Source organism: Petromyzon marinus, chromosome 80 (assembly GCF_048934315.1).
Source record: "Petromyzon marinus isolate PM22_M1 ecotype Great Lakes invasive population chromosome 80, UKy_Petmar_22M1.pri1.0, whole genome shotgun sequence".
Lineage (NCBI taxonomy): Eukaryota > Metazoa > Chordata > Hyperoartia > Petromyzontiformes > Petromyzontidae > Petromyzon > Petromyzon marinus.
In genome coordinates, this window is record NC_133746.1 from 5,345,778 (window position 1) to 5,370,351 (window position 24,574).

The 24,574-nt window shown below is 45.6% G+C and overlaps 1 protein-coding gene across 1 annotated transcript in view; it reads right to left on the reverse strand.

Moving 5' to 3' along the window:
• The window catches only part of LOC116958570 (scavenger receptor cysteine-rich domain-containing protein DMBT1-like), a 115,221-nt gene that overhangs the window by 5,522 nt on the left and 85,125 nt on the right, over nucleotides 1–24,574 (reverse strand). Inside the window, exons 18-23 of the mRNA XM_032981276.2 lie at nucleotides 15,812–16,093; nucleotides 11,945–12,247; nucleotides 8,444–8,591; nucleotides 7,301–7,470; nucleotides 3,946–3,999; nucleotides 2,046–2,172 (exon numbers count right to left, since the gene is read on the reverse strand). Of these exons, the coding sequence (XP_032837167.2) occupies nucleotides 2,046–2,172; nucleotides 3,946–3,999; nucleotides 7,301–7,470; nucleotides 8,444–8,591; nucleotides 11,945–12,247; nucleotides 15,812–16,093 (1,084 nt within the window). The remainder of the gene's footprint in view (nucleotides 1–2,045; nucleotides 2,173–3,945; nucleotides 4,000–7,300; nucleotides 7,471–8,443; nucleotides 8,592–11,944; nucleotides 12,248–15,811; nucleotides 16,094–24,574) is intronic.

The following is a 24,574-nucleotide window of genomic DNA, read 5'->3' on the forward strand; positions in this document are numbered from 1 at the left end:
AATTTTGTATTCAAATACTGTATATTCATCTCGTGGTATATGAAGCACAGACTACACGTTCTGATGTTGTATCTAAATCGTCTACAGTGATTCCATTTGGAGGCATAAGCTCATATCAATCATAAAATATTACTATTTTAAATAAATTTTATGAGAAATAATGTATATTTGCCTGTAAATTAGTAGGACTACATGTCGAGTAAAAAAAATGCAAAGGTGAAGCTCTGCTATTAATCGCTCACGCCACTGTTGGCAATATGACCTCCACGAAACACTCTACCCCACCACAGGCAATCTACCGATGCATTCATACGACCAACCAACCAACAGCATGGAGGGAGGTTGATTGCCAGATTGCACCTCAGATAGGGCTCATGAATAACGTGGCACTCCGTAATAATATTTAATTGGCACACTCGCAAACTCTTATTCTACATTGTACATTATCAAGAATTACATCACACATCAAAAAGCATGATGTTAACACTTGGATTTTTCAAAGCCAATTTTATGATTTCTTCATGACTTACTTTTAAACGTATGTTAACACATTAATCTCTCATTGCTGTGTCCCACCTTATCTTGCTTCTCCCATCATGTCCCCTCTCGTGCTCTTCTTTCACAATTTTATGTCAATCTCTATCTCTCCTTCTCCCTGTGCCCAATCTAATTTCCAATCTTTCTCCTTCCTTGCACCCCTCCACTGGAATCAATTTGCCCTATACATTAAGCAGCATTGCCCATACAGCCAACACTGACCAAAGACCCAACACTGCCCATAGACTCCACACTGCCCCTGTACATTAAGCAGCCCCCTCCTTAGCCTCCTTCTATTCCTCTCTTAAAGCCTCTCCTCTATTGCCCATTCCCTTCCTCTTCCCTCCCCTCGCTCCTCCACTTCATCTCGTCCCTCCCAGAAAGCCCTTTCAGCTCCTCGAAATAGATACTTGATCATTCAGTTGTTTTTACATGTCTACATTATCCAGTGGCAAACAACATTGTACACATTTGGAATATATCACTCGTAAAAAGAGCAAAATACATAGCAGATAAAACTTCTTTAAAATTACATTCTAATTTATTATAGTCATGTTAGTTGGAAATGTATTCATTGTGTTATGGGGAACCTCGTTCAAATCATTGGCTGTACGAGACAAACCAGTATTGTCTAGTATCACTATTTACATTTAACTATGGGACCCTTTTTGCCGGTATCAAGATGATGAAAAATAATCGGCTTTACCCTTTCTGGCAATAATACAGGAGGAGTTGTGTTAAGATATTCAAACACTAAAAATAGATCTATTGCAAGTCAGTATTCACCACACATGCTTGTAGTAAAACATGCAAACAAACATGGTTTGACAATAATGTATGCATTGCCCTTGAAACTAATTGGTCTATACCAGAGATAGCCTCCTTTATGGCCTTGTCTATGCACAGGTGTTAGACGAGAGCATGCCAAAAGGTGAACAACACAAAGGCAACACAAATATCAAAGCATTAATAGATTGGGTTGAGCAGTTATATCTATGGGACCCTTTTTAGGTGTATATTTGGTGTTTGAAGATCTAAACAGTGCATTATTGCTGGTAACGGTAACGCCTATTATTTCTTTCATTATTTTGACACTGGCAAAAAGGATCCCACAGATATAAATGAGTTAATTTGAATTATACATATTCAATGTTGAGGTATTTTTGTGTTACTAAATAGTTACTATGAAGCCGTCATTAATATCCTTATTTAAACATTGATCGTAATAATTATTTTTATTCATTATTTTTAATCATAACTCAATGTTTCTCTGGCATTTATCGATCGTTAAGTGCTATCAAGATTGGCCATTTTACAAAACGAGCTGATTAGATTTATTTTAAGTTAGTGTTATTTATGAATGTGTTTAGATTCTGTTTTCTTTATAATCTATATGAAGTTGTTCACTAATAATTTTACAGAAGATATTGTCAATTAAATGCACATTTTAATTGCACCACACATTACATGAACACTGTACAGACACATATAGCATACGCGAAACTCACTTGTACACGCAGTTTGCTGCAACCAGTATCCATCGACTTCCAATGAACACAGCAGCGCAAGAGGAATAACCATACATGTTCTGCAGTTGAACCGTGTTATCTGCTGTTATCCCACAAGGTGCAGGGACTAAAAAAGAATGTAAAAAGAATGTGGAAAATGATAAAAGACTCATCCAAATAAAAAAAAGCTTTTCAACAATAGAAGTCGTCTTATCCGCGGTGATGTGGGGAATAAACATTGCGGATCGTATTTATTATCCTCAAAGTTATGCCTGACCCCATTCATATTTACTCCACTCATCTTTAACAACAAAACAACTCGCAGAATGTATATAATACAAAATTATGTATTGATGAACTGCACTTATCTTTGAAGAAATGTGAATCATACGAGTAGTGACGATTTTACGAAAATCAATGACAGGGATAACAGCCGGTCAAGTTAAACAAATAACTCGTGTTGCTGCCTTTTTCATGGACCAAACCCAAACATATTTCTCAGTCAGCTATAGAATCCTGTAATAAAAGTTCAATGAAATTCCACAACATCTCGGCACGAATCAATTCCTGCCACCGAATACAGATGTAAACTACCAGACTGGGTCAGGTGGAAATCCTATGAATAATCATAATCTGTGGATAATTGGATGCATTTACTCGCTAACTCCACTTATTCACACACTCAAAAATCATGAATTCCAAAGTGGCCTCTGCGTGTGTGATACATGCAGCTTGTGTGCATATTTGTGAAATCGTGCACACAGTACACTATTCCAGTGCACGTGCGCTGTACAATCAATTGTCCTTTTAAATACTCATGAGTCATCCATGGAATTGCGTCCATGGATGACCTATGAGCACCCCTTCCCCACTGTCTATGCAATTACATATGCAAAGTGCCCTGACCATACACATCCGTTGAGATGTTATCAGGGAATGAAGAGGGATTACATGTCGATTATTTAGCACTAGCTTTTCTGCCCGTCTAAGGACGGGTGTATATTGCAGTAAATCTGAAATATTCAATAGAAAAATTGTTCAGCTTATGATTATTAATGAGGGAGGGGGGGGGGGGGTTGCCCCATGTGGAGTGATGTCACCCGCTAATGGTTATTGGGGAGGGGTGCGGCATGTGGAGTGACGTCACCCACTCATGATTATTAATGAGGGGAGGAGTACGTGACCTTGTGCGTTAGTGTACATTTACACGCGGGCATGAATATAAATGAAGGGGGGGAGGGGGCTCTTTTGCAGTGACGTCACGCACGGATGTAGCACTGTGCTGCGTAGATTTACGTCACTTTCTGGAAAGAAACGTCATATTTGAAGCGACTTTGCGTAATAAATTATTTAATACAGCTCGACCTTCCTCTGCGTTAGCATAAAAATCCACCCACTCATAAATATTAATGAGATGGGGCCTAATGTGGAGTGACGTCACGCGGGGGGTGGGCCTCATTTGGAGTGACGTCACGCGCGGGAAGGACATTTCTGGGTGATTATAGTAGGTAATTTCAATGGACATTTGAAGAACACAGGGAGCTCTATCACCTGTTTCGTTCATGGGTTTTAAAATGTCCATTTGAATACAAATGATGAGGATGGCAGGAATCTGCTTGTAACGAAAAAAGCGGAATCTGTTGAGCAATTGGAGAACAGAAAGCAAACGGGTAACTGCGGATAAAAAGTAAAAATAGGGTGCAGATGACCCAATAGGTTATATGGATAATTAGACCTGCGGTTTTTTGGGTTGTTAAGAGAAGCCTAACTGGATTGCAATGCATTTCAAATGAATATTCAAGTAAGAAGTGGTAATACACCTAAACATTGTAAAATGTATAGTGTATTTAATGTGTATTTGTTACACGTACTGACAGTGTGTACTGTGGCATGTACTCACCTTCTGAACGTCTTGTTACTTTAATGGAGCTATAGCTTACGATGAAGCCTCGACCTGTGGTGAAATTGAAAGTTTAACAACACCACGTTATTTGGCATTTTCGGATTGACTTCATCCCAGCATTACAGCTCTTAAGTCCAATCAGAATCATCAATATTCTGACAAACAATCTCACAGTTTTAGATGCAATTTCCCACCGCCGTTCTGATTGGCTGGAGGCCACGTTCCCGTCTAGCACGCGAGGTGGTCAGTGCAGGGTGCTGATTAGCTGGATGGGGAGCAGGGCACTTTCACTCGCCTAATGCAATGGAAATCTTTGTCCTGTACAGCAGGAGTCTTGTTACATTCTTAAAAGTAGCCGCAATGGTGATAACAGGAAAACGCAGAGTTTGGTTCACGGTTCGCAATATGACACCCACCCCTCCTTAAGTTTTATTTTGACCTACATCAGCGCAAACATTAAATGTGAAGCATTTTGAATGTATAATTATGATGAATATGTTCTAGTGTTGAATATAACTTGTACAGCAAATGTGTAGAGGAGTAGTGAGTGATGTCGCGGGGAGTGACGTCGGGGAGACCTTGGGGGACAGTGACGTCATGTCCCAAGGGGGTATTTACGGGCCAGTATTTGGCTGATCCTGCTCGCTATCGAGCTTACGAGCATTGTTACACGTTGAAGGTGGGAGATGTTGATTGTGGGGATATCGTGCGCCGGGGTTGTTGGGTTGACCGATTGTTTTTTTTCATGTGTATATATTGTACAGTTGGGTTGAGTTATTTATTGTTGCCTTGTTATGTTGTTGGAGCACACTTGTTGTTTGTTATGTCGGTTGGTTGCTTTGAAGGGAGTTAGCAGCCGGGACGGCTGGAAGCTACGTAGGGGGGGGGGGGGTGATGTAGTGACTGTGATTGTTACGGTATGGTGCCGGGACTTGCGGCGTCACAGCCGGTGATGTTGTTATTGCGGGCAGCCCGGGTTGCGTGCTGCAGTACCAACACAAGCGGTGGTTGGGTGAGTGCGGGTGAGCGTGAAGGCACCGCGAGCAGCGTGCGGTGCCGTCTCCCAGTGAGGAAGCGAGAGCGGGCGTCAGCCAGCCATGGTTACTCTGGGCATGACACTCTGGCTGACCTGTTGTCACCTGACCGGACGATACTGGAGGGGGGCCACCGGTGGACGGGGGCCTGGAAGGTGGGCGGGGCTAAAGGCGGAGCCAGCCCCAGCCCAGGGGCATATAATGAGATCTCCGTGAGGAGCTCGGGGTTCTTCAAGTGTTGGTGTTCGAAGATCCACGTCAGGGAGAAGAAGCCTCTAGCCACGCGGTCCGGGACCCAGCTTGTGGTCCGGGCCGGAATAGCGAACCGTGTCTAGTTCTGCCGTAGCGTGGCTAGATGGGCATTCGAGACCCGAGCGTAGGTTATGTTATGTTGGCTCTGTTGTGTTAAATAAATAGTGTGGCTCCCAAGTTAACGTCTGTGACTCAGTTGGACTCACTACAGGTGTATTGCAGCAAGCAAAAAGCAGACCACAACGTCATATTCACTGCATCCATTCGTGTGCAATTTGTAAGGACACGGTGACCCAGACTTATTTCATTTAAAGGTTATAATCCCTTGTTCATCATGACGTCCTTTTTACTTCTATGTCGCAATAGCGTTACGTAGATCACGTGACGTGAGGGTTCTGCCTTTGTAGTGAGGGTTGTAAGTTGACGCTGAGGAGGGGGCAGGAGGCGCCTTGCCCCCCACCATGTGGAGTGACGCCACCCACTAATTATTATTAATGTAGGAGGGTATCCATTTGGAGTACATCATCTGGTTATGATTATTAATGAGGGGGGCTGTTTGATGTGGAGTGACATCACCTGCTCATAATTATTAATGAGGCGGGCTGTTCGATGTGGAGTGACGTCACCTGCACATGATTATTAATGAGGGGCGGGGGGGTTCTCCATGCGGAGTGACGTCACCCACTCATGATTATTAATGAGGGTCGGGTCAATGTGGAGGGCGTAAACTGTTCATAATTATTAATGAGGGGGGGCTGGTCGACGTGGAGTGACATCACGAGCGTTAAGGACAGACATTCCTGGGTGACTATAGTAGGTATAACAACGTAATTGGAATATTATACAGTAGTCGCTGGGTTAACGTTTTTAATCCGTTCCACGAAAAGTGATATTCATCAAAATAACTGTTAGGAATTGCCAGTTAAAACCATGAATCTGTCTTCGAAGACAGCTCTAATCCTCTCAAAAATGGTGAAGCTATCTACAGACTCGCCTCGATTTTCTTCTTCCGATCCATATCATTAGCAGTCTTTACATTTCTACAATAATAGCCCTACATTTGAATATCCTGGTAGAGGAATCCTTCACATTGGAAGCTTTAATATTGCCCTTATTTTTGCAAAATTGTAAAAATGGTGGCTCAAAGCAAAACTCACTCATAATTGCACTGTTTTTACCCCTTTTTCATGATTATCAATACTGACCTGCTTTGTTTTGAAGGAAATTACTTTATTACCTCTTTTCTTTTCTAAATTCGATTTAAGAGACATTGCAATCACTATTAATTCCCTTATAATTTGAAAATTAAGTAAAACATCACTGAGCCTGCAAGAGAGCTATTTCCATTGCCAAGACAAAACGTAAACAAAGCCAGTCGAGGTCTAAACGCTCATAAATGGCTTTTGCTGATTGGCTAAGGCATGCTCAGCCCACTTACAAGCGCTCCGATTGGCCGAAATTAGCGCGTGCATAACGTAAACATACCGTTAATCAAAATATTAACATAACTCAAAACCATGGGGTCCCTATGGGAGGTGAAACGTCAACCGAAAAATAAAAACTGATGACGGCTGTGGCATTATCTCACTCTTCAGTGCCCCCTATGTAACACGGCACTAATAGAGTCCAGTTTGTCACTGTGGTGCGACATCTCAGACCGTGCAACATTGTAAACGACTGCCCAATAACATCTTTCAATGGCGAACTGAAACAAATACACATGGATACTTCTGAAGTAGTTGAATAGATATCAAATCTCGACATCAATTTGTAATCTGTTGCAATCTCCAAAAATGCCATACGAAAGAAGAACTGTGCCGATAGCCGTTCCACAGTAATTTGCCAACTGTGCCCTGTTCTGTGTGGCTTCCATAACCTTGGGCCATTACTCTATCTCTCAGTCCCCATCAACAGATTAACAATAATCCCACATGCAGTCACTAATAATTACAAGAGTAAAATTAAACATGTTTTTATTAAATCAGATCGCTACTACGTTAAGAAAACATTCGTCAAAATTAGAAGGAAACCTCAGTTCACTTTGCTCGCCATTTAATCGCACTTACCATCTAATGGTCCTCTTGCCTTTAACACCAAGGAGATGACCTGTTTGGTGGACTTGATGTGTTGGCCGACAGCAGCTCCCCCGCAGAGCACAGCCAGGGAATTGCCTTCACTCACCAGTCCATCCCAAACCTCGAGGCGTTCAAGTACGCACGAGTTGCTCTCTTGCAAGCTGTATAATGAAACGGAAAGGTTAGAGTTCTATCCGCATTTTTTAAAAACTAATTTGAAACAAACATTTTTTTTTTATTTTACCAGGTAAGGCCCACTGGGCTATGTACCTCTTTTTCAGAAGCGACCTGGCCACAAATGATATTCAACGAAGTGGCTTATAATGTGGCAATTTATAACAGCCAAATACTCTGAGCACGTTTCCAAATTTGGAGGGAAAAACCGGAGGACCCAGAGAAAAATCCATGCCACCACGGGGAGAAAATACAAACTCCAAATATACAGGATTCATGGTCCCGATCAAACCCCCGACCTCCTGCATACAAGGCGTGGTAGTTAACAAACCCGCCACCGCATAACCTTATATGGCTTTCTCATGTCGCTGCTAGCTAGTATTAAAAATCTAAACATGATTTCGTATTTACATCAATAGGGTTGCCACCTCTTGCATAAATCAATCCTAGAAATATTGTTCAGTCTACATAGGTCTATTAAAACATTTCAGAATATTCAATTAAGTTCAATAACTCATTTTTATCAAAATTGCCGAATTTTATGAATACTACAATTGGTAACTTACAATTTTCCAGAACAGAACCGCTCTGACTGTTACTGATTGCAACGGGTACTGTAATTAACATGTTTATCATTAGGGTCAAGTGCATAAAAATACATGTAACGCGGGGTTACGTTCCTTGAATATTCCGTGTTGGGCGAAACCGCGTTCAACAAATAATAGACCTCATGGGAAAAATCGGATTGGGGTCCTTGGTCCGAAATACATGCTCGCTACCCTGTAATCCACGAATTTTTCAACTTACGAAACCTCCACGGTTTGCAAGTATGTCTAAAATGTACAGGGGCAAACTCCTGAAATCCGTGATTTGATAGTGATCGAGATAAAACATGCCGTGTATAGTGTATTGTAGTGTGGATGTGTGGTGTGTTTTATGTTTCAAACAATATTTTCTTACCTTATGTTCTCAAATTTAATTTTTATTACATTTGGAGACATGGATTGTATTACAAATGTATAAGTCAAAGACGTGTTATCTAGGGTAAAATTATTAGATAATATGACTCCATCATGTCCTGAAAGAGTAATTGTCTTCTCCACAGGAACTTTAAAGAAAGATAAATAAAAAGTATATGTTATACATTTAAAGAGTTTAAAATAATATGAAATGCATCAGAGAAAAATCATTGCATTTACGAGTGTTGGTCATTCTTTGATAACTAATGGAAGTGTAGCGTTTCACGTACTTTAAACAAGACAGCTGCATTCGCCAGCATGGAATGTTTCACTAATTTTAAATGTTCAATAAGTTGACTTAGTTTCCCTATTTGAGTCTCGGGCATTGCAACTATACTCCCTACTCGTTTGGCTTAGGCAACTTTGTTGTCACCCCAATGGTGACCCCCCCCCCCCATGAATGTGATGTATTTTTTACCGTGCATTGTTCATTGCATGTTGGTACACTGCAGTGCGTATGTGAACTGGGCATGAGAAACATCTCGAGGTCACGAGCACAATGCAGGGATATTTGAAGGTGGAATTTTCTGTTGACAGAAACTTTCCATGGAACGTATTCCACTCAATTAACAAACTCCAAGTTCAAGGACGCAGCACTGAGCATCATTATCATTGGTGTTTAAAAGCTAGTAGCTTTTTTGTTCCTGATTTTAATTTTCAAAGTGCAGCTCTATCTTGAAAACTCATTACTCCTGTGTCAATAATCTGTCTCTACACACAAAAGTGATTTTCTTCATACATCACAATTCTTCTCTGCTCATGCAATGTTGCTTAACTATGACCATACATCTGTAGTGGATTCGAATTAGGTGCACACACAACTTCTTGGGAGGCAACACTTATGTATTAATGAACACAACAGTTAACTCTTACATTACGCATAGAGTGGTGACCACCGACTTACTCTAGCTAACACACACTTCTCAGATACTCTAGGGAGGTACAGCCTCCTGTCTTGGCGGGACTTACTTACACGTCTACCGCTATCCTAGAGTCCTCCGGCTGGGACCTACACATGGATCTCTTCTTGGCGTCTTCACGATGCATCTTCATTCTTGATACGGGCAGCCTCGAACCTCGTGAGGAGGCTGCTTATATGGGCCTCGGCGTGCCCGGGCCCCGCCCCGGCCACGCCTCCATTCGAGAACCCTCTCGAAGCCCCCCCTGCTGTCCACGTGCCCCCCGAGGTGCCCCCTAGGCCCCCGGCCCCCACTGGGGTCCAGTCACATGTCCAGCCGGGGTCACAGAGAGTACCACGACCTCTTACCACCCTCGTGGCCTCCCGAGTCCAGAACGTCATTCCTACCTCCAGCCGGGATGACGTCATGTGTGTGTGTAGACCCGCGTGGTCGTGACACTTCCCCGCATAGTGACGTCACACGCGTGTGTGTGTACACAGTAGTGATGCTACCATCACTACACTTCTGCTCCCTTAGCCTCGATGTATCGATGGTTCTGGCTGTGCAATGGGCTTTGTGTCTCACTAGTGCGACCACCGTTGCGGTGGTACTCTTGCGTGGACTCGCTTGTCTCTCACAGCGCAGTTTGCAGCGCCGCAGCTTGGGTTACACTTAGACATGACATTAACTTACTAATCCCCCTAATCTCCCTGCCTAACCTCTAGTGCTAATCTCCCATTAACACTGTTGTTGTGCGAATATACGGGGATGATACTCTTATGCGGCGACGGATGCTCATTTCATGCTAATCTCTCTCCCTAATCTCTCTTGCCCTAATCTCCCCTATTAACACAACTGACGTGCTTGCCTCCGGGGATGGAATTCCTTTCCAGCTCAGACCCTGCTTGCTTGCCCATCGCCACGTAAATAACCTCTTGTTGTAACAGCTCTCTCGTTGGTTCAGCAGTTCCACTGCTGGATTATTTTTTCTGCCTGAGGACGACCGCTTGTGTTGCGATCGAAACGTCGTGATATATTATTTTAAATTTTATTTTATTTTTCTACCTACGTGACTTTACCGAAAGAACCAAAGAGTATGGATTCCTGCAGTCACAAAAGCTTCAAATCAAGATTATGACCACTACTTTATCATGGGTACGTTTTTTTACTCTGATCATGTTTTCTACATGTGTTCTTAAATCAACTATGCATGTAGTAATGAATCGTTTTGTAAAATTCGAAGTGAACTTAAATCCCTCACATGCTCCCAGTCTTCTCTTCCACACTTCCTTTCTACATCCCTCATACGTTAATAATAATACTAACTCAAATTTGTAAGGCGCATTCCATTAGTAGATACTATGGAAAGCAGGAAATAAATAGAACCTGCAGAGTAAATAGCCATAACTCGGGGGGTAAAACCCAGTTTTAAGAGGTGAGTTTTCAAGACAGACTTAAATATAGCAAACGATTCAGATTGTCTCATTAATTATCAAATGCAAAGCGTTCCAAAGCTTGGGAGCTTCACTGGCAAAAGCCCGATCACCCCAGAAAATGGGCCTTGACCTCAGAATCCTGAGAAGACGATCTGAAGATCACAGAGACCTCGTTGGAGAATGAAAATGGATCAGTTCCTGTAAATATAGCGGGACTAACCCATTGGATACCTTGTAGGTCAGCAGTAGCACTTTATAGTCCACTCTTAGCCAGGAGAGAGTCCCACCCCTGACCTTTCTTATAAAATATCTAATATATTTTACGAGGTTTTAATGGCATGCACACATTTATCATTTTGCATAAACCTTCAATTACTGTGGTTGAGTCAAATGGAATTATTTTCTAACTTTCAAACATGAATCACCACTCTACTCTTTGGTTATTTCGGTAAAGTCACGTAGGTAGAAAAATAAATGTTAAAAATGTAAATAAAAAATAATACATCACGACGTTTTGATCGCAACACAAGCGGTCGTCCTCAGGCGAAAAAAATATACAGTAGCAGAACTGCTGGACCAGGAATAAAATAGCGAGAGCCGTTACAACAAGGGGTTATATATGTTTGAGTTAATGGGGAGATTATGGAGAGATTAGGGAGAAAGATTAGCAATACAAAGTTAATGAGCTTCCGTCGCTGCATAAGAACACCATAACGACTCGGGAGAGAGAGAATATGGAGAGAGTGATTAGGGAGAGATATTAGCGTGTCAAAGTTAATGAGCTTCCGTCACCGCATAAGAACACCGTGGCCGTACATGTGCACAGGAGCAGTGTTAATGGGATGTTAATGGGAGATTATGGAAATTAGTTCGGCGTGGGCCGCTGCGCTGTGGGAGGAAAGGGTGTAAAGGGCCATGGTCGCCGTGCCAGTGAGACATACAGCCCATAGAACAACAAGAGCCATCGATATATCGAGGCTAAGGGATAAAAGTGCCCATGTTAGTGATACCCCAGCCCGTTAAGGTTTCAATATTCAATCTTTAGTAGCAAGTGTATGTTTAGCTTCGTGTGTGCATCACAATAGTGCATATTTGCCTTTTACTCACCTGCACAGATCAAAGAAGCTGCAGTTGTATCATCACAAAGTATGTCATTCCAATAGCAATTGAGTAAGGTTGTTGCAGTTTTGGGGCAAGATACACGTTGTGAAAAAACTGAGCTAGATTCAGGACCAAACTTGGTTGTGTTTCCAACAAACGATGCACTTCCGCACTGAAGAGACTTGCACATTACATCTGCATCCTGGTAATCCAACACTGAGCTACAAATTCCACGCCAGTCTCCGTTCCTATAGACTTCCAACCGACCCTGACAGCGACTGTCGCCTCCCAGTAGTCGAATGCCAGCAGCTGCAAGAAAAAAAAGAAGTAATATTTAAAAAAAAAATTTAAACACGCTTTATTAAAATGTACCGTACGAGTAATGGAAGAACTCCATGACTCCAGGAAGTGGCCCCGAAGCTTGCCATAACGTAAGGGACCATGGACAATTAGACCCAAGCCGAAACATAACATGTAAAAAATAATGTTGAAAAATATATATTTTTATTTTGTATGATAGAATATAGTATTGTCATCAGTAGGACATAGGTATACCAAGTTTGCTGTCGATACCACATTGGGAAGTGGGTTAAAATTGAGTTTCAAGATTTGAGGATACGACAACAACAGACAGTGAGTTAATAGAAAGCATGTAATAAAAAGATTGTTTAAAATTATATTTTTTGATAGAATATAGTATTGTCATCAGTAAGGCGTAACTAAACGAAGTCTGCAGTCGATACCACATTGGGGAGTGGGTAAAAAATTGAGTTACAAGATTTCAGAATACGACATCAACAACACAGTGAGTTAAATAAAAGCGTGTAAAATAAAACAACGTTCATTATCTCAGGAACAATACACAAAGTCCTTGCTTAACGCGGGGGTTGCGCTCCTGAAAATTTCCACATAAAGCAAATTCGCAAAAGAAACCTGTTGCAAGGAAATGCAGTGTAGGTTTGAACAGAAACGGGTTTTTTTCGTTTTATAAATATCCAGAGAACTGGAGAATGAGCTTTGCATTTCGTTAGTAAAATTAAGCAATGCTTATAAATTGTGTTTAAACATAATTACTGAACACGATAAGGGCTTGTTTTGTATAATAGGACTGAAGATTGTGTTTATTTAGGGTTTGTAATGTTGCCATATGGAATTATGGTGAAGGTGGGGGGAGGGTGCCGTTCCAACCCATAATTGTAATATTGATGTTTTTATTTGACAGTACACTGTTTTACGTGTTAATTTTAAAATGTGCTCGGTTTATATAGAATTTCAATAAATATGCTATGTGTGACATATTTTAATATAAAGTGAGTGTGAGATATATGACAAGTAAAGATAAGGGAGCGAGATGATGCGATGCACACAAAGATGCTGCCGGAACAAAGAATGAGGAAGAGGAAGGCATGCTGCGTATCACAGCACGCATCACTACTACAGCACCAGTACTATAGTACCAACTTCCAGCATCACTGAACGTTGCCAACACCCACACCGTTCAGCAGAGTAGTCCGTCACATGCTAGACTCACGTAATAGTGAGTAGTCCATCATGCGCTAGACTCGCGTTATAGCGAGTAGTCTGTCAGGCACTAGAATCGCGTTACAGCGAGCGTGGTGCACGTTGAGCGTAAAATGTAGACTTGCGAAGTGTGAACACGTTGCTACCTCCGCGATTGGTCCGATTCACGCTCCGTCTCACGAAATTATTGCATATTTTATGTTTGTGATTGCGTATTACCGTTTTGTGCCTAAATATCATATACTAATATTGCGTGCCACTCAGTGATATACATTTTTTCAGAAATATTTTTTTATTATAAATTAAGTATGACCCTGAGTGTATGAGCAAGTGATGGTGATGGCAGTGCATCATCATCACTATCAAAGATAAATCAAATTTAATTGACTGTACTTTTCTTAATTAAATGTCTTCAATGGCACTAAAATGTTCTTTATTTAGTGTGCTGTGTTCATTGGTTAATTTTAGTGAAAGTAACAAATTACATTTCTTAGGTTCACTCGCGACCTCGGTCCCCCTCACCCTATTGTCCCCATAAGGGCTTAAGTTTACCAACCGCGAATTTACCAAACGCAAGGGTTTTCAGGAACCTAACCCTTGTCAAAGGTTTACTTTACTTACCTAAGGAGTCCTTTTTGCCGGTATCAAGATGATGAAAAAAGAATATGCTTTACCCTTTGTTCTCTGATCTAACACCATTGAGGCAAGGCTATAGAGGAGAAGGCTGTCTGGTGTAGAGCAATCCGTTTCACGGACAATGCATACATTATAAAAGCTTGTTGATTACAGGTTTTTACCACAAGGATGTGTGGTCAATGGAGACTTGATGCCTTGTGATAATAAGTGTCTATTCGGTGTTATAACATCTTAAACACATCCTGTATCCGGAAAGGGTAAAGCATATTCCTTTTCCATCATCTTCAGACTGGAAAAAGGGTCCCATAGATAAATACATTAATAATGGTGTGTTTTACTACACTTTTTTTAATAAAACAGCATGTCCATTCAACAATGGTTCCTCTGAGTTAACATTATCCTGGCATGATAGTATTGCATGAACACATTATTATGCAATAATTATATCAATCAATCTGTATTATATGAAAAAAAAGTTACAGATCAGATCCATGGAACATTATTTTCAATAGAAAATGAACCATGTGATTGGCTATACCTAAATTGTGCCCCCATCATCTTGTGGAATCCACATATTGATTACCATAGCTGCCCTGTACTCTTCGCTGATATTGTAGTGAGAGAAGATCTGCATTTATTCACATTTATGAAACCTTATATCCTAGGTATGGAGTTAAACTGAATTCGCTGATGGAGCCTGTTGGTGGTGACTATTGCACGTGGCCTTAAACCTAGCACTGGAGGCAGTGAGGGTTGGTAGATCACCACACAAATTATGTGAAATACCCTTCCAGTGGGTGTTGAGGAGGTGCCATATTCTGGCTCGTCATGAGGCTTAAGAGGAAGTGTGGACTAATCTCAAACTGTTCCAAGCATATAGGATAGAGTGTTGCCTCCTCACACACGTGGGTTTTTACTTGGTGCTACAGTTTGCTACAACATGTATAAATTGGCTGAAACATCTTAATATGTGGATTGCAATGAGTTATGTAATGCACTTGCATTAGTTACATGTGTAGTGTAATAACGCTGACTGCTGACGGAAAAGTGGTACTGAAAGCAGAGGGCAGTATACACGTCAGCAGAGGGAGTATATACAGTGACGAGCAGAACTAAAAAGAAGCTCAGGAAGGGGCCCATCTGGAAGCCCGGGAACCTGCTAGTAGGTTTCAGAAAGGGGGCATGGTGAGGGCGGAGCGAGGCCACACCGGGAGGATAAAATGGTGCCTGGGGCGAGAGCTCGGGGCTGTTGCTGGAAATGGATCCCCTTGCTGTGTCGCTGTTCGTCACCTTCGTCGCTACCATCTTAACCATCCTTAGACGCCGCTAGCTAGACAGCCTGCCAACTGTACAAGCTAGATAGTGCTGTTGAATTAGACGGATGTGTGACTAGTGTGTAAGCATGTAGAGCGCTTGTAATTCACTGAAGTGTGAGAATAAAGAAGGTGCCTTAACGATCCCTGTCTCCGAAGTGCGTCATTACACATGTAAACTTCCAACATTGTATTCGCATTATTATTATGATATCACCTGAAAAACACCGCCAAGTAATACAAAGGTAAACCACCTCAAGTTTCCTTCCCTGGCTAAGGCCATAAAACCCCATTGCAAGGTATAGAGGGGCCGTGAATCAAGTGTGGATGGAGGGAGATTGAAGCAAGAGACCGGCCCCATGAGCACAGAACCTGACAACAATAGGACATGAAAACTGTTTACCTGAACAAACAACGCCATCATTTCCATACAGCGTGCGAAAATACTTGTTTGCTGGAGTCAGAGTACAGTCTGCAAGACTCTGCGCCATGCTACTGCAATAGGCATTCCATGTCTGACGCTGCCATAGACCACGTTGGCTGATGGTTCTAATACGACTTCCACATTGCAACTCTCCACACACATCCCCGTAGTATCCATACAACGTGCCCCAGGAGCCGTTGTTAAACACTTCCACGCGGCCTTGGCATTGCAACTCACGGTCCACCAGACGCACTTTTCCATCTGAAATATAAAAGTTTCATGAAAAACCTTCGTGTTAATTTTGAAAAGTCAAAGTGATCTTTTGATAAATGTAGCATTGAGGTGGTGTTCATCCGTTTACAGCTATGAGCCAGTGATGTAAATTCCTCTCTACTATGGTGAGGATGAGTCCATCCTCAGGACTACTGTTGAATTCCTCAGAAGCGATACTCATATCAACCTAACCCTGGAGGCATTCCCAGTTGAGTCAACACCAAACCAGGATGTAAGCTTACAGTCTTTACATTTTGAGCCACTCATCCTATTGATGAGCTTCCCGGTTTGTTCTGTTCATCTCAGACGTGCATCAAATATGGGCATTTAAATACAATACATTGTTGTGTTTCCACTTACGAACCGTTCAATTTACGAATGGGTATCAGCAACGAAGTGGAGGATTGCCCCGTATCGGAGTATATCTTATCTTATATAGAGTTATATATAGTGGCTTAATGGTAGTGTAGTTATGGTGACAATTCAGATAGGTGGGAGTAGTTAAAGACGGTTGGAGCAGTGATAGGTGTTTATGGTAGTGATAGGAGGTTGGGTAGTGGTTAGGGGAATGATAAGGGGTTGGGGTAGTAATTGGGGTTGGGGTAAGGGGTAATGATATGGGTTGGGGTAGGGCCTGGGCATAGCTGGGGGGCGGGCGCACGGAGTAGCAGGAGAATGGACAGGGTCAGCTGATGCAGTCCACTAATTCCAAGTACAGTAATTCCTCATTTAACACAGATGCGCTCTTGACAAGTTCCACCTTAAGCAAACACATTAAGTGAGGTATATACGTTACATGGTATCATACGTCAAAGATTCGAGATTGAAATCACATTTTCACTATAAAATCAGCCCGCAGACATACCATGACAATTCTGAGATATAATTTGTGTACTGAATTCCGCACACTGCAATTTTAACTTATATACGTTTAACACGTAGGCTTTCACGACCAATATTATTCATAATAAAGGTTTCTGGGTTAGATCGCGTTATTTATAAATGTGTCGTAACCCTCCACACCCGACACGACCAACAGTAAAAAATGTGTCAGGTTTACAAAGGACAAATAGTTTAGTACTTTAGCCCACCGGTGTGTTGAAGAGTGAATGCACAACATTTACAATTTGAGTACGGCGTTTCGATGGTAATTACGATTTTAAATTTTTTTACTTAGTTTCACAGCGAAAAAAACAAAACAAAGATCGAGGGGCCGCCCCCTCCCGTGCGCCGCGGAGGCCCCACCCGGCCACCGACCCATCCGCGAGACCGGAATCACCCCCGACACAGCACTGGGGCACATCTGTGCATGGAGGGGCTACCTCCCCTCCAGCCACGCACGACCTCGCCCCCGGGCACCAGTAAAGCCCCCCCCCCATCCCAGGCCGCCCTAACCCACCCTGGGCAGTGGCCACTTCCACTTTTCCCGTGCGGCTTCGTGTCCCAGCCTCACCCGATCCACCTCCACCACCCTCTCCAACAAACTCCTTGCCACGTAGCATGTTTCCAAAGGGGACATCTGGGACCCCTCCAGTTCCTTCTTGCGCGCCTTCCATAAGGCCTCCTTTGTTGCGCCTATTATGGCCCACGCCCGGTCCCTGTCCTCCCCTCCCACTCCCCGCAATTCCCCCCACATGATGTCCCATGTTGTCACCTTCGACGGGGCGAACCGGGCCAACAACGGTTCACTCCGCCTCCACACCTCCTGGGCAAAGGGGCATGCCACCATCACATGTACCGCGCTCTCATCCCCGTTGCAGCCCCTCGGGCATTTGGGGGTGCGTGCCATTTGGCGGGTGTACATGAAGCCCCTCGTCTCCAGTTTGTCCCGGACCGCCAGCCAGGATAGGTCCCTCTGTTCTTTTGTGAGTGCAGTCGACGACGTGTTCCTCCAAATTTGCCGGTGTACCGCCTTCCTCACACCTGGCACCTCCTCACAGGCCTCCCCTTTCTCCGCCTCGGCCCGCACCTCTCTGGGGCTCCACCGGCCCCCCCACCGGTTCAGGCCGTGCTGCCCTATGTAGTCCCCCACCACGTCACTCAACCAACCCCCCCGGCCAGTCCAAGGGTGTGCTCCTCTCAGCCTGGGTCATCCCGAGGCCCTGCAGGCGCCATATCAGGTGATACCTCATGTAGCATGCCGCCTTGCCTCGCGGCTCTGCAGAGAACAGTCTCATTGCATTACACACAAAGATCGAGATCAGGGTGCACTCCACATTTGGGGCGCCCCTCCCCCTGTTCCCAACCTGCATGCACAGTATGGCCCTCCTCACCCTCTCCATCCCTCCCCCCCAGATAAATCCGAATAGCGTCGATGTCAAGGCCTTGACCTCCCTCCTACCAGGTGGGAATACTTGCACCAGGTAGTTTAGCGTTGGCAGTATCTCCACCTTCACCACCATGATCCTCCCAGCCACCGTGAGCCGCCTCCCTGCCCACTTACCCAAACGTCCCTTCGCCTTCCTTATCCTTTTCTCCCAGTTATGCTCCGCCGATCTATCCCTACAGAAGGTCACCCCCAGCACCGTGATCTCTTCCGTCTGCAGTCTCAACTCCGGTAGCCGACCCTCGAACAACCTCGAGTCCCCAAAGGCCGTCAGTTCGCTCTTCATTGTGTTGCTCTTCAAGCCAGAAGGCCGCACAGAACTGCCCTGTCTCCTCCATACCTCTCCACACCGACGCAACGTCCCTGCACAGCACGGCCACGTCGTCCATATACAAAGTCGCTTTCCCTTGTTCCTTGTTGCCCGGGATTGTCACCCCCCTAATCCTTTGGTTATCCCTTATTGTCTGCGCTAGAGGTTCCATGCTCATGACGAACAAGACCAAGGACATCGGGCACCCCTGCCGCACCCCGGACCCTACATGAATCACCCTCGAGCGTTCCCCGTTTATCAAAAGCCTAGCCCTGAGTCCACCATAGAGCCGTGCCACTCACTCCACCAGGGGCCCACTCATTCCCATTCTCTCCATCACCGCCAGCATATACTCATGCGAAAGACGGTCAAAGGCTTTGTCCAAGTCCAAACTCAGAATCCCCAGCGGGCACCGCCTCTCTCTTTCCCCTTCTATAGCCTCCCTCAGCACCACCAGGGAGTCCGCGATCCTCCTCCCCGGGACCGCGCACGTCTGATCCGGCTCTACCACCCCCCCCCCCCCCACCACCTTCCCTAATCGCGCCGCAACTATCCTCGCTAAAATCTTGTAGTCCGTGTTTAGGAGTGTAACTGGGCGCCAGCTTCCCAAGTCCTTGCGATCCCCCTTCCCTTTATAAATCAGCGTAACTAAACCCTCCTGCATATCGTCCGGCACCCGGCCCTCCTCTAAAGTCTCCCTACAGATTTGCAGCATGTCCTCCTTCAGGAGCTCCCAGAACTTGACGTAGAACTCCGCTGGATACCATCCGGGCCCGGGGTTCTATTTCTATTCAGCCCCTTTACCGCCCCTTCCACTTCTCCCTGCCGTATCTTCTCCCCCAGCGGCTCCAGGCTCCCAATCCTCCTCCCCAGTGCCCCCAGCAGCTCCTCCCGCTTCCCCCATCTGTCCCTTTTCTCCCGTACAGCTCCCTATAGAAATCCTCCGCTATGCTCATCATCCCTGCCGTCGTCGTCTGCCTGCCCCTGGTAGGGCTTACCAATTCCCTAATTGCGTTATCCCCCTCCCTACCTGCTTTGAAGAAAAACCTCGTTCACTTATTTCCTTCCTCCGTTGCCCTAACCCTCGCCCTGTACACTAGCTGTCTAGCCCTCCTCTCCAACACTGAGGCTATCCTCCCTTTCAATTCCTCTATCCTTTCCCCCATTGGGAAGCCTAGCTCAAGCAACCTGTACATCCTCTCCAGCCTGACGTTCCACTGCCTCAACTCCCTGTTCACTCCCCTCCTCCTGCTATGATACTGGAAAAGCGCTTTCACCCTGCCCTTCATCTGGCCCCACCATTGCACCCTCATGGGAAAACAGTCCTGCAAGGTCCTCCAGTCGTTGTATTTTTGCACAAAGTCCCCCACCACTTTCTGGTCCTCCAATAGGCCCACGTTCATTTTCCACATCCCTTTCCCTCTCCTCGCCCCACCTGGGATCGCGAGCCCTGCCATGACCATTTTGTGGTCCGAGAGGGGGAAGGGCTCCACCCCTGCACTTTCCACTTCTACTATGGCAGAGGTGAAGATAAAATCTATCCGCGACTGCGCTCCCCCGCTTTTGTCCGACCATGTGTACCCGGGCCTTACACCATGCACCCTCCTGAAAGCGTCTATCATGCGAAGGTCCGCCATCAGTTCTCTCAGCTTTCTGGAGGAAGAGTCCAGTTTCCTCCTCCCCTTTGGCGACACCAGGTCCGTTAAGTATAACGGGCAATTGAAGTCTCCCCCTACGATGACTTGTCGCCTAGTAGCCAGTAGGGTTGCTAAGCTCTCTCACAACTCTACCTTTTCCATGCATCGTACAGGGGCGTACACATTCACCAGCCACAACTCCACGCCTTGGTAGGACATGTCCACACAAAGGAGTCGGCCCGGGATCGTCTCTTGGGTTCCCTCCACCCTCATTTCCCTCCTGCCCAGGAGGGTAACTACCCCAGTGCACCGATTCCCGTTACTACCCGACCATAAGTAGTGGCCGTCCCAGTCTTCAAGCAGTTCTTCCGAGCCCAGGGTGTACGGTAGGTGGCACTCTTGATGGAAGGTCACGTCCCTTCTGTAAGCCTTTAACAGCTGCATAATTGCTCCCCTCCTTCCCTTCCCCTTCATTCCTCTCACGTTTATGAATGCCGCCGAGAGGTCCATGCCGGAGTGTACTTTAGTCCGTCTCCGACTCCGTTGCACGCTCCCCGCAACCGTCCTTGTCCGCCTTCTCTCGCACTTTCTTCCTCCCCCTCAACCTCTGGGGCTTCCCCCGGTTCAACCGCCCCCCTTCTTCTGTCCTCCTCCACCCAGACTCCTCCGTGTCCGGTGAGGAGCCTGAAGGATCCGTGTCATGCTGGGGACCAGCCCCCTTTAGGGCTCTGTCCAGTTTCCTCTTCCTCCCCGTTGTTTCCTCCCACGCCCCTTCAGATCCTTCCTCCACCCGTTGCTCCCTCTCGCCCTCCTCCTCGCCCATTGCCTCCGCCCAGTCCACCACGGGAATTCCTGGGGTATCTCCCTCGCCTTCCCTCCCCTCCTCCCCCTGCTCCCCCTCCTCCCGGTCCAGTAATGTTGTAGCTTCCCCCTCCGCAGGTCTCCCTCCCTCTCCCCCCCGGGGGGTGGTTCTGCCGCCTCTCCTTCCTCCTCCCCCACAAGCTCCCGGTCCGATCCCCGTCTGGTCGCCTCCTCCACCGCTTCCCCCTCCCATCCACCTTGATACGCCCGCACCTTGTTGGCGTATGATTCCGGGCAGTCCCTATACAGGTGCCCTCTGCTACCGCAGAGGTTGCATTGGGCCGGCTCCCTGCACTCCTCCACCGTGTGATCCGGCGCCTTGCACCTGTAGCAGATTCTTGCCTCACATGCTGCCGCCAGGTGCCCCCTTCCCCCACACATCCTACACAGTTTAGGCTGGCCTGCGTATACCACGTACCCCCTGTTCCCCCCAATGTTTAAGGCGCTCGGGATATGATTCAGCACCCCCCCCCCCCTCCATCTTCAGGTGCACCCTCCATTGCCTGGCCCCGGTCCATATCCCCACAGAGTCTTGCACCCTCTTGCAGTTAGATAATAGCACGCAGTGCTGTCTCAATCACATCTCCACGTCCTGGTCATGCAGTGCCTCATTATACAAGAAGACAGTCACAACCTTTGTTTCCAGATCCGACAGCAGCTGCGTCCTCATGGATGCCAGAGGCTTCTTCCCCGCCTTCTCCTCGAAGCGGGTGAGGAAGTTCTGCAGCAGGAGGCTCGAAGTAAAGCTCACGTCGAAAGCCCTCTCCCCCGGCAGAGCAATCAAACAGTACAGGTCCGCCACCTCAACCCGCAGCATTCCGAGCTTCACCGACCTCACGAAGGTCGCTCTATCAATCATCACCTCCTCCCCCACGTCGTCCTTCAACTCCACCCTGACGCAGTTGTGTCTGCTGGCGTGCGTTGGTGTCCAGCCCGCCCCTGCTCCACTGCGCCACCTCCCCGCTCTTTCACTAGGTCTCCCCGCCCCCACCGGACCAGCGTCCGCTGTCATCTTCCTCCTCTGTTCCTCCCGTGGCCCCCGGCTTGATAGGATCCCTCCTGCTTCGTCCCCCGTGTTCTGTTCGGGGACGCTCCTTCCCCGGCCTCCCGGCGCTTCCCCTCATCCTCTTCGCTCCTCCTCCCCCGCCCCCTCCGGTCCATCCACCATCCCTGCATCTTTCCCTCGCTGGACCTCCCCCGTCACCTCCCCCACCCCAGGCGGACCCGTGCTGTCCCTCCGGTCACTCTCGGCCCCACGGGCATCCTCCATGGTCCTTGGCGCACGCCGCGTCCCCGTCTCCTTCCCTGCCGTCTTCATTCGCTCGTTGCGGTCAAATCACCTCCCCCGCAGCGCGTGTGGCACCCCCACCCTCCGGCAGCAAGGCCACCCCCGGCCGTCCGGCCTGGGGCCCTCGCAAACCCCGGGGTGGCTGTGAAATCCACGGGATGTCGACGTGTGCCGCTGTGGCACTTTAGGAAGAACGAGAACGGGTTTCGCTGGTAAATACATCCAGCATCATCGGGCAATTCGCCAGAATGGTAAAGCCCTCACTTGCTCCCGGTCTTAAATAGAGCAGCAGGGTGACGTCATCATTTAACTAATTCAGGTTCAGTGATTTGAGGCAGAGGGGGGTATTGTAATTATATAATCGATTGGTAATCAGTCAATGGCTATGATTAGTAATGCGTTGTAGATTAGTAATTAGTTGTAATCTGTGTTATTGTGATTATGTGCTACGTTAGTAATCAGTTAATTAGTGTTTCCTCCATAAGGAATTGTAATATGTATTATGGAAGCGTATAATTAAATAATACATATTACATTGGTGCGTGTTCAGTGTTGTGCAAAGTGTTCCCGAATTGAAGAACCACATTGTAGCAAAAGAGCATTATAGTTTGAACACTACGCATTTAGCGAGGACTTATCATATGCTACCTAAAGAAACTCAAAGGAGTTTGAGCTTCAATTGTCAAAAATCTTGTTGGGTGGTAGAGGGTTAATGGCAATATTGTTTACATAATAGACCACAACTACGTGGCTATGGGCTCAATCCAAAAATAAATGTGAATAATTGTATAGGCTGCGAAAACCTAAGTTTTAGATTGACTATCAATCTCAACCAACTGACGTGTTTTAAAAATATGTATCTCTATAGCATCATACTCTTTGGTTCTTTCAGTAAAGTCACGTAGGTATAAAATAAAATAAATCATGACGTTTCGGGTGCAACACAAGCGTCTATCATCAGGTGGAAAAGCATGGTCTGCTGCTGATGCAGACTGAAATGGGTGTAGCTTAAGGGTTATAAAGAAGTGGCCAGGGCTAGTGATGTTAATGTGAGAAATTAGCATGTAACTGTAAGATAGGAGAGCGAAATCCTCGACGAGGGCACGGAAGTGGCTATGTTAATATGAGAGATTAGCATGATGTTAACATGAGAAATTAGCATGTAAAAGTAAAGTCACGTAGAAGGGAAACAATAAAATAATAAAAATATAAAACAACTTCCACCGAGAGGATGGGTACAAACTGAGCAATCATTGGAAGAACGTTATTAACCAGGTAAAGTCTTAACTGACTGTGATGTTTCCATCCAACCTGCATATGTCAGCTGTTATTCGACTATCTGTGTCTCTCTATGCCTCTCTCTTAGATCTCTCATGCTCACATGTCCGTTGCATTGCACTCTCATGCCTTCGGATTGCACTCTCATGCTCACATGTCTTTTGGATTGCACTCTCATACTCACAGGCCCTTCGGATTACACCCGTTGGGTTGCACTCCCTTGTCGAGGAGGCCACTCTTTTTCTCCTTTTATACAGTTGCATGCTAATTTCTCACATTAACATCATGCTAATCTCTCATATTAACATAGCCACTTCCGTGCCCTCTAATTTCTCACATTAACATCATGCTAATCCCTCAAATTAATATAGCCACTTCCGTGCCCTCGTCTCGGAGGCCACTCTCCTAACTTACTTTTACATGATAATTTCTCACATTAACAGCACTAGCCCCAGCCACTTCTTTATAACCTTTGAGCTACACCCATTTCATACAATTTAAAACAGTCTGCCTTAGAAGCAGACCATGCTTTCCTACCTGATGATGGACGCTTGTGTTGCACCCGAAACGGCGTGATTTATTTATTTTATACCTACGTGACTTTACCGAAAGAACCAAAGAGTATGGATTGCTGCAGTCACGAAAGCTTCAAATCTATAGCATCATTCAGTAACCTCAAAGGCAATCAATGTTGCACTGACACCAGCAGTACGTATGACTTTTATTAACGAATTATTTGTATCTTCTTTACCAAAATGTATGAGTTTAA